The 16,778-nt window shown below is 44.0% G+C and overlaps 1 protein-coding gene across 1 annotated transcript in view; it reads left to right on the top strand.

Moving 5' to 3' along the window:
• Positions 1-700: 700 nt before the first annotated feature.
• Positions 701-16,778, top strand: part of LOC120042500 (zinc finger protein 345-like) — a gene marked incomplete at its 5' end in the record, with an annotated part of 30,097 nt that continues 14,019 nt past the window's right edge. The window contains one exon of the mRNA XM_038987332.1: positions 701-2,056. Coding sequence (XP_038843260.1) covers positions 701-2,056 — 1,356 coding nt within the window. The remainder of the gene's footprint in view (positions 2,057-16,778) is intronic.

Raw genomic sequence — 16,778 nt, 5'->3', positions numbered from 1 at the left:
TTGTGTTGTGACAAGGTAGGGGTGGTATACAGAAGATAGCCCTATTGGGTAAAAGACGAAGTCCATATTATGTCAAGAACAGCTCAAATAAGCAAAGAGAAACAACAGTCCATCATTACTTTAAGGACCATCACAGGAATGGAAAGCCCAGAGTTACTTCTGATGCATAAGTTCATTAGAGTTACCAGCCTTAGAAATTGCAGCCCAAATAAACGCTTCACAAAGTTCAAGTGCTTTGTATCTTGTGCTTTGTATTTTCGACGTAAAAACAAGTTTTGGACTTCCACACAAAATATTTAGAACCACCTGCTTGATTGGAATCTAGCGACGTCTGTGTCTTCAGTGTCCTAGAACTGTCTAGTTTGTGTTCTGACTTGTAAAACAGGATGAATAAAATAAGTAATGTAAACATAGCAGTAATTGCCAGGAAGCTCTACATTTGTTTTAAAATCACACTATAATTGTTAAAACTGGCCTCAGGTTATTGAGAGATCTGATTTAGGATTTACCCTCGTAGCAAGGTTGTTTTATCATGTGGAGGTTTCATTCGGGTCTCTAATTTAAAAATAACACAGTGTCTTTGGCAGGAGAAAGACCAGACTCAGAGGAACCAGAGCCAGGGACGTCCGAACCAGCAAGACGACACCAGTGCTCCCACTTTAGAAAGGGTTGTAACCGGTTATGGAACCTGAAACAACACGACAAAATACACACAAGGGAGAAGCCTTACCACTGCTCCCAGTGTGGAAAGAGTTTTAAGCTTTTAGGAACCCTTAAAGCTCACGAGAAAATACACACAGGGGAGAAGCCTTACCACTGCTCCCAGTGTGGAAAGAGTTTCAAACGGCCTTGTCATCTGAAACAACATGACAGAATACACACAGGGGAGAAGCCTTACCACTGCTCCCAGTGTGGACAGTGTTTCAAGCGGTCAGGGGAGCTGAAACAACATGAGAGAATACACACAGGGGAGAAGCCTTACCACTGCTTCCAGTGTGGAAAGTGTTTCAGCAGTTCAGGGGAGCTCAAACGACATGAGAGAATACACACAGGGGAGAAGCCTTACCACTGCTTCCAGTGTGGAAAGTGTTTCAGCAGTTCAGGGGAGCTGAAACGACATGAGAGAATACACACAGGGGAGAAGCCTTACCACTGCTCCCAGTGTGGAAAGTGTTTCAAACAGCCAGAGCATCTGAAACGGCATGAGATAATACACACAGGGGAGAAGCCTTACCACTGCTCCCAGTGTGGAAAGTGTTTTAGCCAGTCAGGGGAGCTGAAACAACATGAGAGAATACACACAGGGGAGAAGCCTTACCACTGCTCCCAGTGTGGAAAGTGTTTCAAACAGCCAGAGCATCTGAAACGGCATGAGATAATACACACAGGGGAGAAGCCTTACCACTGCTCCCAGTGTGGAAAGTGTTTCAGCCGTTCAGGGGAGCTGAAACGACATGAGAGAATACACACAGGGGAGAAGCCTTACCACTGCTCCCAGTGTGGAAAGAGTTTCAAACGGCCTTGTCATCTGAAACAACATGAGAGAATACACACAGGGGAGAAGCCTTACCACTGCTCCCAGTGTGGAAAGTGTTTCAGCTGTTCAGGGGGGCTGAAACGACATGAGAGAATACACACAGGGGAGAAGCCATACCAATGCTCCCAGTGTGCACAGTGTTTCAGCCAGAAAGGAAGCCTGACCCAACACGAGAGAATACACACAGGGGAGAATCCTTACCACTGCTCCCAGTGTGGAAAGAGTTTTAAGCTGTTAGGAAACCTTAAAGCTCATGAGAGAATACACACAGGGGAGAAGCCTTACCACTGCTCCCAGTGTGGAAAGAGTTTTAAGGGTTTAGGAAACCTTAAAGCTCATGAGAGAATACACACAGGGGAGAAGAAACAGCATGAGAGAATACACACAGGGGAGAAGCCTTACCACTGCTCCATGTGTGGAAAGAGTTTTAACCAGAAAAGCAACCTGAACCAACATGAGAAAATACACAGAGGGGAGAAGCCTTACCACTCCTCCCAGGGTGCAACGTTTTTGCCCATTTAGGAAGCCTGAAAGAACACATGAGACTACACACAGAGGAGAAGGCTTAGAAATTGCTCAGACTGGGAAAACATATTACTCATCACAGTCACTTGAACGTCATGAGAGAATCCACACAGAAGAGAAGAATTACTTGTATATTGATATTTCACATCTCATTGACTTAAAATTCATCAGAGAACATACACAGTGCTCCCATTGTCTTATATTGTTGACTGATAATGTGTTTACTTGTTTTTACCGTATGAAATTAAATGGTACAAGGTATAGTCAAACATATATTTGTTTGTTTTTATTAGAAAACATGAATTTAATATGGAGTATGTCAGTTTGAATATAAAGTAGATCAGATTCCATGTGTTTAAATGGTCCTTTTTAAAACTCTTTGTGTGTGTTTATCTGGGTGTGTCATTCCTCCAGCACTACAGATAATACAGTGATATTTGGATGTGATGCATTTGTTCCATTGTTTACATTTGCATTTTTGGCCCACTGATGATTTAATGAAATTCAAATATTCAGACTGTAACGGAAAATGTTAATTGTATGTGTGTCCACATAACTGATTATGTGACTAACCTTGTGAAACTGTCCTATTATAATCTCCTGTTCTTGGGACCATCATTATGTGTTGCAAACCAGCTGCACATGCGTCCTTGTATGAATAAAGTCCCTCCCAGGAACAGGAAACTATAAAGATATGTGCTCATCAACCAATGCTTCAGGAATTCAGACTGTCTACACTGCGGTGTGTAACTCTGTTATTCTCTCTGAGCTCAGAAATAAAGAATCTTGGTTTGACTTGGACACCAGCAGATCCTTATTTTATAATATCCACCACAACTCTCCCACAGATTGCTATTTATCATTGTCTCAATGAAGAGTTCTTTGTTTTACTTTCCTGGAGGCATTTACAAGCCTCCCACTGGTTGAATAAACGTTGTTACCCGAATGATGAGATTATTATTTTATTTGTCAAATGGCAACCAACCATCAATCATCATGTCACCAATATAAGACCATCAACATGTATTGGAATGGAGCATCAAGCTCATCACATGCTCTTTCACCACCCTGTGAAGTTCATAACTTATTTCATCTGTAGCCTAATAAACTACATGGGTTCCCAAGTCGTAGTGGGAGGACCACACAACATATCATCATGTGACTCCAGGTTAACTAAGATGTGATTGTTATTATATAAATATTTCAGCATTAAGGAGTTTCCACAGCCATTTCGGAGTTTCCACAGCCATTTCTCGCTTAGACATTTTTACTGACACAAATATACAAACAAATTGTCAAACGAAATAACAAATCGTCTGTCGGCATTTATAAAAGTGTAAAGGCATATCCTGTTTCCATCAGCCCAGTCATTACTTTTGAAATGGTTGGATCAATATCCACCTTCATGATATGGATGAAGCCTGATTTGGAATATCTGAGTAGTTCTATCTGATGTCATAATACACCCCTCTGATAATCAAGTGATATTTGGAATGTCTGAGTAGTTCTATATGATGTCATAATACACCCCTCTGATAGTGATACATTTGCTGGTTTCCCACTCTGATGATTTATATCTGACAGAGGGGCTTTAAAGGAATAGTATGGTGACATCTTAGCGGGGCTTTAAATAAATAGGATTATTCATTAATTTAATACTCCTATACCAACAATACACTGCAGCTTTGACATCAAGAAGAGAATGGGCTGATGGGTGGTGGTGCTACTATATAGGTAAGGCTGTCCAATATGAATGTTCAATACACACAATAGGTTGATCGGTAGCCAGATAGCTAGCTGCTACAGTCCAATATGAATGTTCAATACACACAATAGGTTGATCGGTAGCCAGATAGCTAGCTGCTACAGTCCAATATGAATGTTCAATACACACAATAGGTTGGTTATGGAGGTGATGTACCACAGTCAAAGTCCTGCAATAAGAGCTAAGATGCTAATATTTGTGTAAACTATACATAGTTGTGTTCTGTGGTTGTCAGTGAGTTGGCTGATATCCCATTTAATGAGGTCACTCCACAGTTAAGGCTGTACAGTGACTATACAAAGTCTACACTCTACACTTTGTGTTAGTAGCTGATGACAGAAGTGACAGCCTTGACACACAGCAAAGTTTGACGCCGTCAGTGTTGTTGAGCAGAGAATCAACCAGATTGATTCACAGTCAGTGTTGTTGAGCAGAGAATCAACCAGATTGATTCACAGTCAGTGTTGTTGAGCAGAGAATCAACCAGATTGATTCACAGTCAGTGTTGTTGAGCAGAGAATCAACCAGATTGATTCACAGTCAGTGTTGTTGAGCAGAGAATCAACCAGATTGATTCACAGTCAGTGTTGTTGAGCAGAGAATCAACCAGATTGATTCACAGTCAGTGTTGTTGAGCAGAGAATCAACCAGATTGATTCACAGTCAGTGTTGTTGAGCAGAGAATCAACCAGATTGATTCACAGTCAGTGATGTTGAGCAGAGAATCAACCAGATTGATTCACAGTCAGTGTTGTTGAGCAGAGAATCAACCAGATTGATTCACAGTCAGTGTTGTTGAGCAGAGAATCAACCAGATTGATTCACAGTCAGTGTTGTTGAGCAGAGAATCAACCAGATTGATTCACAGTCAGTGTTGTTGAGCAGAGAATCAACCAGATTGATTCACAGTCAGTGTTGTTGAGCAGAGAATCAACCAGATTGATTCACAGTCAGTGTTGTCGAGCAGAGAATCAACCAGATTGATTCACAGTCAGTGTTGTCGAGCAGAGAATCAACCAGATTGATTCACAGTCAGTGTTGTCGAGCAGAGAATCAACCAGATTGATTCACAGTCAGTGTTGTCGAGCAGAGAATCAACCAGATTGATTCACAGTCAGTGTTGTCGAGCAGAGAATCAACCAGATTGATTCACAGTCAGTGTTGTCGAGCAGAGAATCAACCAGATTGATTCACAGTCAGTGTTGTCGAGCAGAGAATCAACCAGATTGATTCACAGTCAGTGTTGTCGAGCAGAGAATCAACCAGATTGATTCACAGTCAGTGTTGTCGAGCAGAGAATCAACCAGATTGATTCACAGTCAGTGTTGTCGAGCAGAGAATCAACCAGATTGATTCACAGTCAGTGTTGTCGAGCAGAGAATCAACCAGATTGATTCACCGTCAGTGTTGTCGAGCAGAGAATCAACCAGATTGATTCACAGTCAGTGTTGTTGAGCAGAGAATCAACCAGATTGATTCACAGTCAGTGTTGTTGAGCAGAGAATCAACCAGATTGATTCACAGTCAGTGTTGTTGAGCAGAGAATCAACCAGATTGATTCACAGTCAGTGTTGTTGAGCAGAGAATCAACCAGATTGTCCATGTTGAAGATACTCAGGTGCATAATACATTTTATTTGTTTAATTCTGTTTTTTTCAATTAGAAAATGTACTCTGATTGAGAACAAGCACATCTGTGAGCGTTATGCATTATAACATCGATTGACTAAATGATGACGTTGACAGCTTTGTAGTAAAACCAGGGTTGGAGTCAATTCCATTTCAATTCCAGTCAATTCAGAAAGTAAACCAAATAACACATTTTCCTCATTGAAAACCATAGAAGAGAATTGGAATTTTCAATTTACTTCCTGAATTTACTGGAATATTCTAAAATTGATTAAATTGGGAGGTTTTCCTCATGAATCTGCACAACACCACCCTATAATGACGAAGCAAAAACAGGATTTTAGAAATGTTTGCAAATGCATTTTAAAATTAAAACTGAAATATCACATTTAAATAAGTATTCAGAACCTTTACTCAGTGCTTTGTTGAAGCACCTTTGGCAGCGATTACAGCCTCAAGCCGCCTTGGGTATGACACTACAATCTTGGCACACCTGTATTTGTGGAGTTTCTCCCATTCTTCTCTGCATATCCTCTCAAGATCTGTCAGGTTGGATGGAGAGCGTCGCTGCGCAGCTATTTTCAGGATTTCTTCAGAGTTGTTCGATCGGGTTCAAATCCGGGTTCTGGCTGGGCCATTCAAGGACATTCAGAGACTTTTCCCAAAGCCACTTCTATGTTGTTCTACTGTGTGCTTAGGGTTGTTTTCCTGTTGGAAGGTGAACCTTTGCCCCAGTCTGAGGTCCTGAGTGCCCTTGAGCAGGTTTTCATCAATTATCTCTCTGTACTTTGCTCCGTTCATCTTTCCCTCGATCCTGACTAGTCTCCCAGTCCCTGCTACTGAGAAGTGGCTTCCGTCTGGCCACTCTACCAAAAAGGCCAAATTGGTGGAGTGGTGCAGAGATGGTTGTCCTTCTGGAAGGTTCTCCAATCTCCACAGAGGAACTCTTGAGCCCTGTCAGAGGGACCATCGGGTTCTTGGTAACCTCCCTGGCCAAGGCCCTTCTCCCCCAATTGTTCAGTTTGGCCGGGCGGCCAGCAATAGGAAGAGTCTTGGTGGTTCCAAACTTCCAAACTTTCCATTTAAGAATGATGGCGGCCACTGTGTTCTTTGGGACCTTCAATGCTGCAGAAATGTTTTGGTCCACTTCCCCAGATCTGTGCCGTGACACAATCCTGTCTCGAAAGGAATATATCACATCAAATACAGGCTACTTAAAGTTCATGAGAGAACAGGCATACTGCTCGTACACTTGTCTCATGTTTTTCTACAAAAATATAATTGTGCTTTTGGTCATTAAGCCTCATTAAATCAAACTGTATAAAGCTGTATGTTTTTTATTTCAACACCTGCTCCTAAGCTGTACCTCAGTACATTGACTCTGTAACGTTACCCCCTGTATATAGCCTCCACATTGACTCTGTACTGGTACCCCCTGTATACAGCCTCCACATTGACTCAGTACTGCTACCTCCTGTATATAGCCTCCACATTGACTCTGTACTGGTACCCCCTGTATATAGCCTCCACATTGACTCTGTACTGGTACCCCCTGTATATAGCCTCCACATTGACTCTGTACTGGTACCCCCTGTATATAGCCTCCACATTGACTCTGTACCGGTACCCCCTGTATATAGCCTCCACACTGACTCTGTACCGGTACCTCCTGTATATAGCCTCCACATTGACTCTGTACCAGTACCTCCTGTATATAGCCTCCACATTGACTCTGTACCGGTACCCCCTGTATATAGCCTCCACATTGACACTGCACCGGTACCCCCTGTATATAGCCTCCACATTGACACTGTCCTGTCACCGCCTGTATATAGCCTCCACATTGACACTGTCCTGTCACCGCCTGTATATAGCCTCCACATTGACTCTGTACAGGTACCCTCTGTATTTAGCCTCCACATTGACTCTGTACCGGTACCCCCTGTATATAGCCTCCACATTGACACTGCACCGGTACCCCCTGTATATAGCCTCCACATTGACACTGTACGGGTACCGCCTGTATATAGCCTCCACATTGACTCTGTACCGGTACCCCCTGTATATAGCCTCTACATTGACTCTGTACCGGTACCGCCTGTATATAGCCTCCACATTGACTCTGTACCGGTACCCCCTGTATATAGCCTCCACGTTGACTCTGTACTGGTACCCTCTGTATTTAGCCTCCACATTGACTCTGTACCTGTACCCCCTGTATATAGCCTCCACATTGTCTCTGTACCGTTATCCCCTGTATATAGCCTACACATTGACTCTGTACTGGTACCCCCTGTATATAGCCTCCACATTGACTCCGTACTGGTACCCCCTGTATATAGCCTCCACATTGACTCTGTACCGTTATCCCCTATATACAGCCTCCACATTGACTCTGTACTGGTACCCCCTGTATATAGCCCCCACATTGACTCTGTACTGGTCCACCATGTATATAGCCTCCACATTGACTCTGTACCGTTATCCCCTATATACAGCCTCCACATTGACTCTGTACTGGTACCCCCTGTATATAGCCTCCACATTGACTCTGTACTGGTACCTCCTGTATATAGCCTCCACATTGACTCTGTACTGGTCCCCCATGTATATAGCCTCCACATTGACTCTGTACTGGTCCCCCATGTATATAGCCTCCACATTGACTCTGTACCGGTACCCCCTGTATATAGCCTCCACATTGACTCTGTACCGGTACCCCCTGTATATACCCCCCATATTGACTCTGTACTGGTCCCCCATATATATAGCCTCCAAATTGACACTGTCCTGTCACCGCCTGTATATAGCCTCCACATTGACTCTGTACCGCTACCCCCTGTATATAGCCTCCACATTGACTCTGTACTGGTACCCCCTGTATATAGCCTCCACATTGACTCTGTACCGGTACCCCCTGTATATAGCCTCCACATTGACTCTGTACCGGTACCCCCTGTATATAGCCTCCACATTGACTCTGTACCGGTACCCCCTGTATATAGCCTCCACATTGACTCTGTACTGGTACCTCCTGTATATAGCCTCCACATTGACTCTGTACTGGTACCCCCAGTATGTAGCCTCCACATTGACTCTGTACAGGTACCTCCTGTATATAGCCTCCACATTGACTCTGTACTGGTGCCTCCTGTATATAGCCTCCACATTGACTCTGTACTGGTACCCCCTGTATATAGCCTCCACATTGACTCTGTACTGGTACCCCATGTATATAGCCTCCACATTAACTCTGTACTGGTACCCCCTGTATATAGCCTCCACATTGACTCTGTACTGGTACCCCATGTATATAGCCTCCACATTAACTCTGTACTGGTACCCCCTGTATATAGCCTCCACATTGACTCTGTACTGGTACCCCATGTATATAGCCTCCACATTAACTCTGTACTGGTACCCCATGTATATAGCCTCCACATTAACTCTGTACTGGTATCCCATGTATATAGCCTCCACATTAACTCTGTACTGGTACCCCATGTATATAGCCTCCACATTAACTCTGTACTGGTACCCCCTGTATATAGCCTCCACATTGACTCTGTACTGGTACCCCCTGTATATAGCCTCCACATTGACTCTGTACCGGTACCCCCTGTATATAGCCTCCACACTGACTCTGTACCGGTACCTCCTGTATATAGCCTCCACATTGACTCTGTACCAGTACCTCCTGTATATAGCCTCCACAATGACTCTGTACCGGTACCCCCTGTATATAGCCTCCACATTGACACTGCACCGGTACCCCCTGTATATAGCCTCCACATTGACACTGTCCTGTCACCGCCTGTATACAGCCTCCACATTGACTGTACTGGTACCCCCTGTATATAGCCTCCACATTGACTCTGTACAGGTACCCTCTGTATTTAGCCTCCACATTGAATCTGTACCGGTACCCCCTGTATATAGCCTCCACATTGACACTGCACCGGTACCCCCTGTACATAGCCTCCACATTGACACTGTACGGGTACCGCCTGTATATAGCCTCCACATTGACTCTGTACTGGTACCCCCTGTATATAGCCTCCACATTAACTCTGTACTGGTACCCCCTGTATATAGCCTCCACATTGACTCTGTACTGGTACCCCATGTATATAGCCTCCACATTAACTCTGTACTGGTACCCCATGTATATAGCCTCCACATTGACTCTGTACTGGTACCCCATGTATATAGCCTCCACATTAACTCTGTACTGGTACCCCATGTATATAGCCGTCACATTGACTCTGTACCGGTACCCCCTGTATATAGCCTCCACATTAACTCTGTACTGGTACCCCATGTATATAGCCGTCACATTGACTCTGTACCGGTACCCCCTGTATATAGCCTCCACATTGACTCTGTACTGGTACCCCATGTATATAGCCTCCACATTGACTCTGTACTGGTACCCCATGTATATAGCCGTCACATTGACTCTGTACCGGTACCCCCTGTATATAGCCTCCACATTAACTCTGTACTGGTACCCCATGTATATAGACCCCATGTATATAGCCTCCACATTAACTCTGTACTGGTACCCCCTGTATATAGCCTCCACATTAACTCTGTACTGGTACCCCATGTATATAGCCTCCACATTAACTCTGTACTGGTACCCCCTGTATATAGCCTCCAGATTGACTCTGTACTGGTACCCCCTGTATATAGCCTCCACATTGACTCTGTACTGGTACCCTCTGTATTTAGCCTCCACATTGACTCTGTACCTGTACCCCCTGTATATAGCCTCCACATTGTCTCTGTACCGTTATCCCCTGTATATAGCCTCCACATTGACTCTGTACTGGTACCCCCTGTATATAGCCTCCACATTGACTCCGTACTGGTACCCCCTGTATATAGCCTCCACATTGACTCTGTACCGTTATCCCCTATATACAGCCTCCACATTGACTCTGTACTGGTACCCCCTGTATATAGCCCCCACATTGACTCTGTACTGGTCCACCATGTATATAGCCTCCACATTGACTCTGTACTGGTCCCCCATGTATATAGCCTCCACATTGACTCTGTACCGGTACCCCCTGTATATAGCCTCCACATTGACTCTGTACCGGTACCCCCTGTATATACCCCCCATATTGACTCTGTACTGGTCCCCCATATATATAGCCTCCAAATTGACACTGTCCTGTCACCGCCTGTATATAGCCTCCACATTGACTCTGTACCGCTACCCCCTGTATATAGCCTCCACATTGACTCTGTACTGGTACCCCCTGTATATAGCCTCCACATTGACTCTGTACCGGTACCCCCTGTATATAGCCTCCACATTGACTCTGTACCGGTACCCCCTGTATATAGCCTCCACATTGACTCTGTACCGGTACCCCCTGTATATAGCCTCCACATTGACTCTGTACTGGTACCTCCTGTATATAGCCTCCACATTGACTCTGTACTGGTACCCCCAGTATGTAGCCTCCACATTGACTCTGTACAGGTACCTCCTGTATATAGCCTCCACATTGACTCTGTACCGGTACCCCCTGTATATAGCCTCCACATTGACTCTGTACCGGTACCCCCTGTATATAGCCTCCACATTGACTCTGTACCGGTACCCCCTGTATATAGCCTCCACATTGACTCTGTACTGGTACCCCATGTATATAGCCGTCACATTGACTCTGTACCGGTACCCCCTGTATATAGCCTCCACATTAACTCTGTACTGGTACCCCATGTATATAGCCTCCACATTAACTCTGTACTGGTACCCCCTGTATATAGCCTCCACATTAACTCTGTACTGGTACCCCATGTATATAGCCTCCACATTAACTCTGTACTGGTACCCCCTGTATATAGCCTCCAGATTGACTCTGTACTGGTACCCCCTGTATATAGCCTCTACATTGACTCTGTACCGGTACCCCCTGTATATAGCCTCCACGTTGACTCTGTACTGGTACCCTCTGTATTTAGCCTCCACATTGACTCTGTACCTGTACCCCCTGTATATAGCCTCCACATTGTCTCTGTACCGTTATCCCCTGTATTTAGCCTCCACATTAACTCTGTACTGGTACCCCCTGTATATAGCCTCCACATTGACTCCGTACTGGTACCCCCTGTATATAGCCTCCACATTGACTCTGTACCGTTATCCCCTATATACAGCCTCCACATTGACTCTGTACTGGTACCCCCTGTATATAGCCCCCACATTGACTCTGTACTGGTCCACCATGTATATAGCCTCCACATTGACTCTGTACTGGTCCCCCATGTATATAGCCTCCACATTGACTCTGTACCGGTACCCCCTGTATATAGCCTCCACATTGACTCTGTACCGGTACCCCCTGTATATACCCCCCATATTGACTCTGTACTGGTCCCCCATATATATAGCCTCCAAATTGACACTGTCCTGTCACCGCCTGTATATAGCCTCCACATTGACTCTGTACCGCTACCCCCTGTATATAGCCTCCACATTGACTCTGTACTGGTACCCCCTGTATATAGCCTCCACATTGACTCTGTACCGGTACCCCCTGTATATAGCCTCCACATTGACTCTGTACCGGTACCCCCTGTATATAGCCTCCACATTGACTCTGTACCGGTACCCCCTGTATATAGCCTCCACATTGACTCTGTACTGGTACCTCCTGTATATAGCCTGCACATTGACTCTGTACTGGTACCCCCAGTATGTAGCCTCCACATTGACTCTGTACAGGTACCTCCTGTACATAGCCTCCACATTGACTCTGTACTGGTGCCTCCTGTATATAGCCTCCACATTGACTCTGTACTGGTACCCCCTGTATATAGCCTCCACATTGACTCTGTACTGGTACCCCATGTATATAGCCTCCACATTAACTCTGTACTGGTACCCCCTGTATATAGCCTCCACATTGACTCTGTACTGGTACCCCATGTATATAGCCTCCACATTAACTCTGTACTGGTACCCCCTGTATATAGCCTCCACATTGACTCTGTACTGGTACCCCATGTATATAGCCTCCACATTGACTCTGTACTGGTACCCCATGAATATAGCCTCCACATTGACTCTGTACTGGTACCCCATGTATATAGCCTCCACATTAACTCTGTACTGGTACCCCCTGTATATAGCCTCCACATTAACTCTGTACTGGTACCCCCTGTATATAGCCTCCACATTGACTCTGTACAGGTACCCCATGTATATAGCTGTACAGGTACCCCATGTATATAGCCTCCACATTGACTCTGTAAAGGTACCTCCTGTATTCTTTATTGTGTTACTTTTTTTTCTTTCGTTTATTTACTCAATATTTTCTTAACTCTTATTTTTCTTAAATCTGCATTGTTGGTTAAGGGCTTGTAAGTAAGCAATTCACAGTAAGGTTGTATTCAGCATTTCACGGTAAGGTCTACTACACCTGTTGTAATCAGCGCATGTGGCAAATAACAATTTATTTGAACTAAATATGGAGTATGTCAGTTTCAGTTTAGATGTAATTATATTTAGGATACTTTTGTCACCAAATAATAATTGATTAAAACATACTACTTTGCATCTTCCTTTGGTTACATTGACTTCAATACAAAACCTAGGAGGCTCATGGTTCTCAAGGCTTCCATAGACTTATTATGACAACTTCCGGAGGACGTCCTCCAACCTATCAGAGCTCTTGCAGCATGAACTGACATGTTGTCCACCCAATGAAAGGATCAGAGAATGAATCTAGGACTGAAAGCATAAGCTACAGCTAGCTAGCACTGCAGTGCATAACATGTGGTGAGTAGTTGACTCAAAGAGAGAGAAAGACAATAGTTGAACAGTTTTGAACAAATTATTTTATTCCAAAATGAAGGAGAAGCGAGAGAGAGAGATATTTCGTCACTTATTTTACACTTTCAGTTTCACTTACTTAGCTAGCAAATGCAGCTATCTGGTTTAGCCTACTCAAACACTTGGCTCAAACAAAGGGATGCTATGTTAGCTAGCTGGCTATGACTTTCCAACACAACACTGGAACTCTTCCAAGTCAAGGTAAGCTTTTGGTTTTACTAATTTATTGCCACTGGGACCCGCCAATGTAAGTGCTAAACTGCTTACTGACTGTACACTGTAATGTTACTACATGATTGTAGCAGGTTTACTAACGCGTTAGTTCTATTAGCTATGTCGACTATGACATTACTTTAGCTAATATGGTGACAAGGATGTAGGCTGTGTGTAGCAGTTATGGTTTGACTTGGAAAGTTTTTTTTGCCTGGTCACATACAGCTGATGTGTTGTGCATTGAAGTCCAGAAGCAAAGGGAAAAGGTGAGAGGAGGAGAGAAGGAATACAACGTGGCTGTTATGAAAGTGAACTGTGTTTATTCCTGATCAGGGGTGTATTCATTCCGCCGATTCTGTTGACAAATGTTTTTTAAACATGGATAAACATACCTGAATTTGTCCAGTAATATCTCTATTTCAGCTAGATGCAGGCGAGAGTGTGCAAGGCGATATTGAATGTGTCACTGTCTGTCCATGTGTCACTGCAAAGGTTTAGGCTAGGTTGCTACCTCATGATGGGTATAGGGGAAATGTTAGTATCATGTAGTAGCCTAAACCTATTGCTGTTACATTGAACAGGGTGAGTGAAATATGAATGACAGTCATCCAATATGCTGTAATAGAATTAAGGCCATGCTCATGAAAAAACTAATCGTCCTGCCTCATCTTAAACGGCACTGACCACCACTGTTTGGGTGGTGGACCATTCTTGGTAAACATTGGAAACATTACCCCCTGTATATAGCCTCCACATTGACTCTGTACTGGTACCCCATGTATATAGCCTCCACATTAACTCTGTACTGGTACCCCCTGTATATAGCCTCCACATTGACTCTGTACTGGTACCCCATGTATATAGCCTCCACATTAACTCTGTACTGGTACCCCATGTATATAGCCTCCACATTAACTCTGTACTGGTATCCCATGTATATAGCCTCCACATTAACTCTGTACTGGTACCCCATGTATATAGCCTCCACATTAACTCTGTACTGGTACCCCCTGTATATAGCCTCCACATTGACTCTGTACTGGTACCCCCTGTATATAGCCTCCACATTGACTCTGTACCGGTACCCCCTGTATATAGCCTCCACACTGACTCTGTACCGGTACCTCCTGTATATAGCCTCCACATTGACTCTGTACCAGTACCTCCTGTATATAGCCTCCACAATGACTCTGTACCGGTACCCCCTGTATATAGCCTCCACATTGACACTGCACCGGTACCCCCTGTATATAGCCTCCACATTGACACTGTCCTGTCACCGCCTGTATACAGCCTCCACATTGACTGTACCGGTACCCCCTGTATATAGCCTCCACATTGACTCTGTACCGGTACCCCCTGTATATACCCCCCATATTGACTCTGTACTGGTCCCCCATATATATAGCCTCCAAATTGACACTGTCCTGTCACCGCCTGTATATAGCCTCCACATTGACTCTGTACCGCTACCCCCTGTATATAGCCTCCACATTGACTCTGTACTGGTACCCCCTGTATATAGCCTCCACATTGACTCTGTACCGGTACCCCCTGTATATAGCCTCCACATTGACTCTGTACCGGTACCCCCTGTATATAGCCTCCACATTGACTCTGTACCGGTACCCCCTGTATATAGCCTCCACATTGACTCTGTACTGGTACCTCCTGTATATAGCCTCCACATTGACTCTGTACTGGTACCCCCAGTATGTAGCCTCCACATTGACTCTGTACAGGTACCTCCTGTACATAGCCTCCACATTGACTCTGTACTGGTGCCTCCTGTATATAGCCTCCACATTGACTCTGTACTGGTACCCCCTGTATATAGCTTCCACATTGACTCTGTACTGGTACCCCATGTATATAGCCTCCACATTAACTCTGTACTGGTACCCCCTGTATATAGCCTCCACATTGACTCTGTACTGGTACCCCATGTATATAGCCTCCACATTAACTCTGTACTGGTACCCCCTGTATATAGCCTCCACATTGACTCTGTACTGGTACCCCATGTATATAGCCTCCACATTGACTCTGTACTGGTACCCCATGAATATAGCCTCCACATTGACTCTGTACTGGTACCCCATGTATATAGCCTCCACATTAACTCTGTACTGGTACCCCCTGTATATAGCCTCCACATTAACTCTGTACTGGTACCCCCTGTATATAGCCTCCACATTGACTCTGTACAGGTACCCCATGTATATAGCTGTACAGGTACCCCATGTATATAGCCTCCACATTGACTCTGTAAAGGTACCTCCTGTATTCTTTATTGTGTTACTTTTTTTTATTTCGTTTATTTACTCAATATTTTCTTAACTCTTATTTTTCTTAAATCTGCATTGTTGGTTAAGGGCTTGTAAGTAAGCAATTCACAGTAAGGTTGTATTCAGCATTTCACGGTAAGGTCTACTACACCTGTTGTAATCAGCGCATGTGGCAAATAACAATTTATTTGAACTAAATATGGAGTATGTCAGTTTCAGTTTAGATGTAATTATATTTAGGATACTTTTGTCACCAAATAATAATTGATTAAAACATACTACTTTGCATCTTCCTTTGGTTACATTGACTTCAATACAAAACCTAGGAGGCTCATGGTTCTCAAGGCTTCCATAGACTTATTATGACAACTTCCGGAGGACGTCCTCCAACCTATCAGAGCTCTTGCAGCATGAACTGACATGTTGTCCACCCAATGAAAGGATCAGAGAATGAATCTAGGACTGAAAGCATAAGCTACAGCTAGCTAGCACTGCAGTGCATAACATGTGGTGAGTAGTTGACTCAAAGAGAGAGAAAGACAATAGTTGAACAGTTTTGAACAAATTATTTTATTCCAAAATGAAGGAGAAGCGAGAGAGAGAGATATTTCGTCACTTATTTTACACTTTCAGTTTCACTTACTTAGCTAGCAAATGCAGCTATCTGGTTTAGCCTACTCAAACACTTGGCTCAAACAAAGGGATGCTATGTTAGCTAGCTGGCTATGACTTTCCAACACAACACTGGAACTCTTCCAAGTCAAGGTAAGCTTTTGGTTTTACTAATTTATTGCCACTGGGACCCGCCAATGTAAGTGCTAAACTGCTTACTGACTGTACACTGTAATGTTACTGCATGATTGTAGCAGGTTTACTAACGCGTTAGTTCTATTAGCTATGTCGACTATGACATTACTTTAGCTAATATGGTGACAAGGATGTAGGCTGTGTGTAGCAGTTATGGTTT

Source organism: Salvelinus namaycush, unplaced genomic scaffold (assembly GCF_016432855.1).
Source record: "Salvelinus namaycush isolate Seneca unplaced genomic scaffold, SaNama_1.0 Scaffold7, whole genome shotgun sequence".
Classification (NCBI taxonomy): Eukaryota; Metazoa; Chordata; class Actinopteri; order Salmoniformes; family Salmonidae; genus Salvelinus; species Salvelinus namaycush.
The sequence above is the reverse complement of the archived record's forward strand: the minus strand, read 5'-3'. Positions and strand labels throughout refer to the sequence as shown.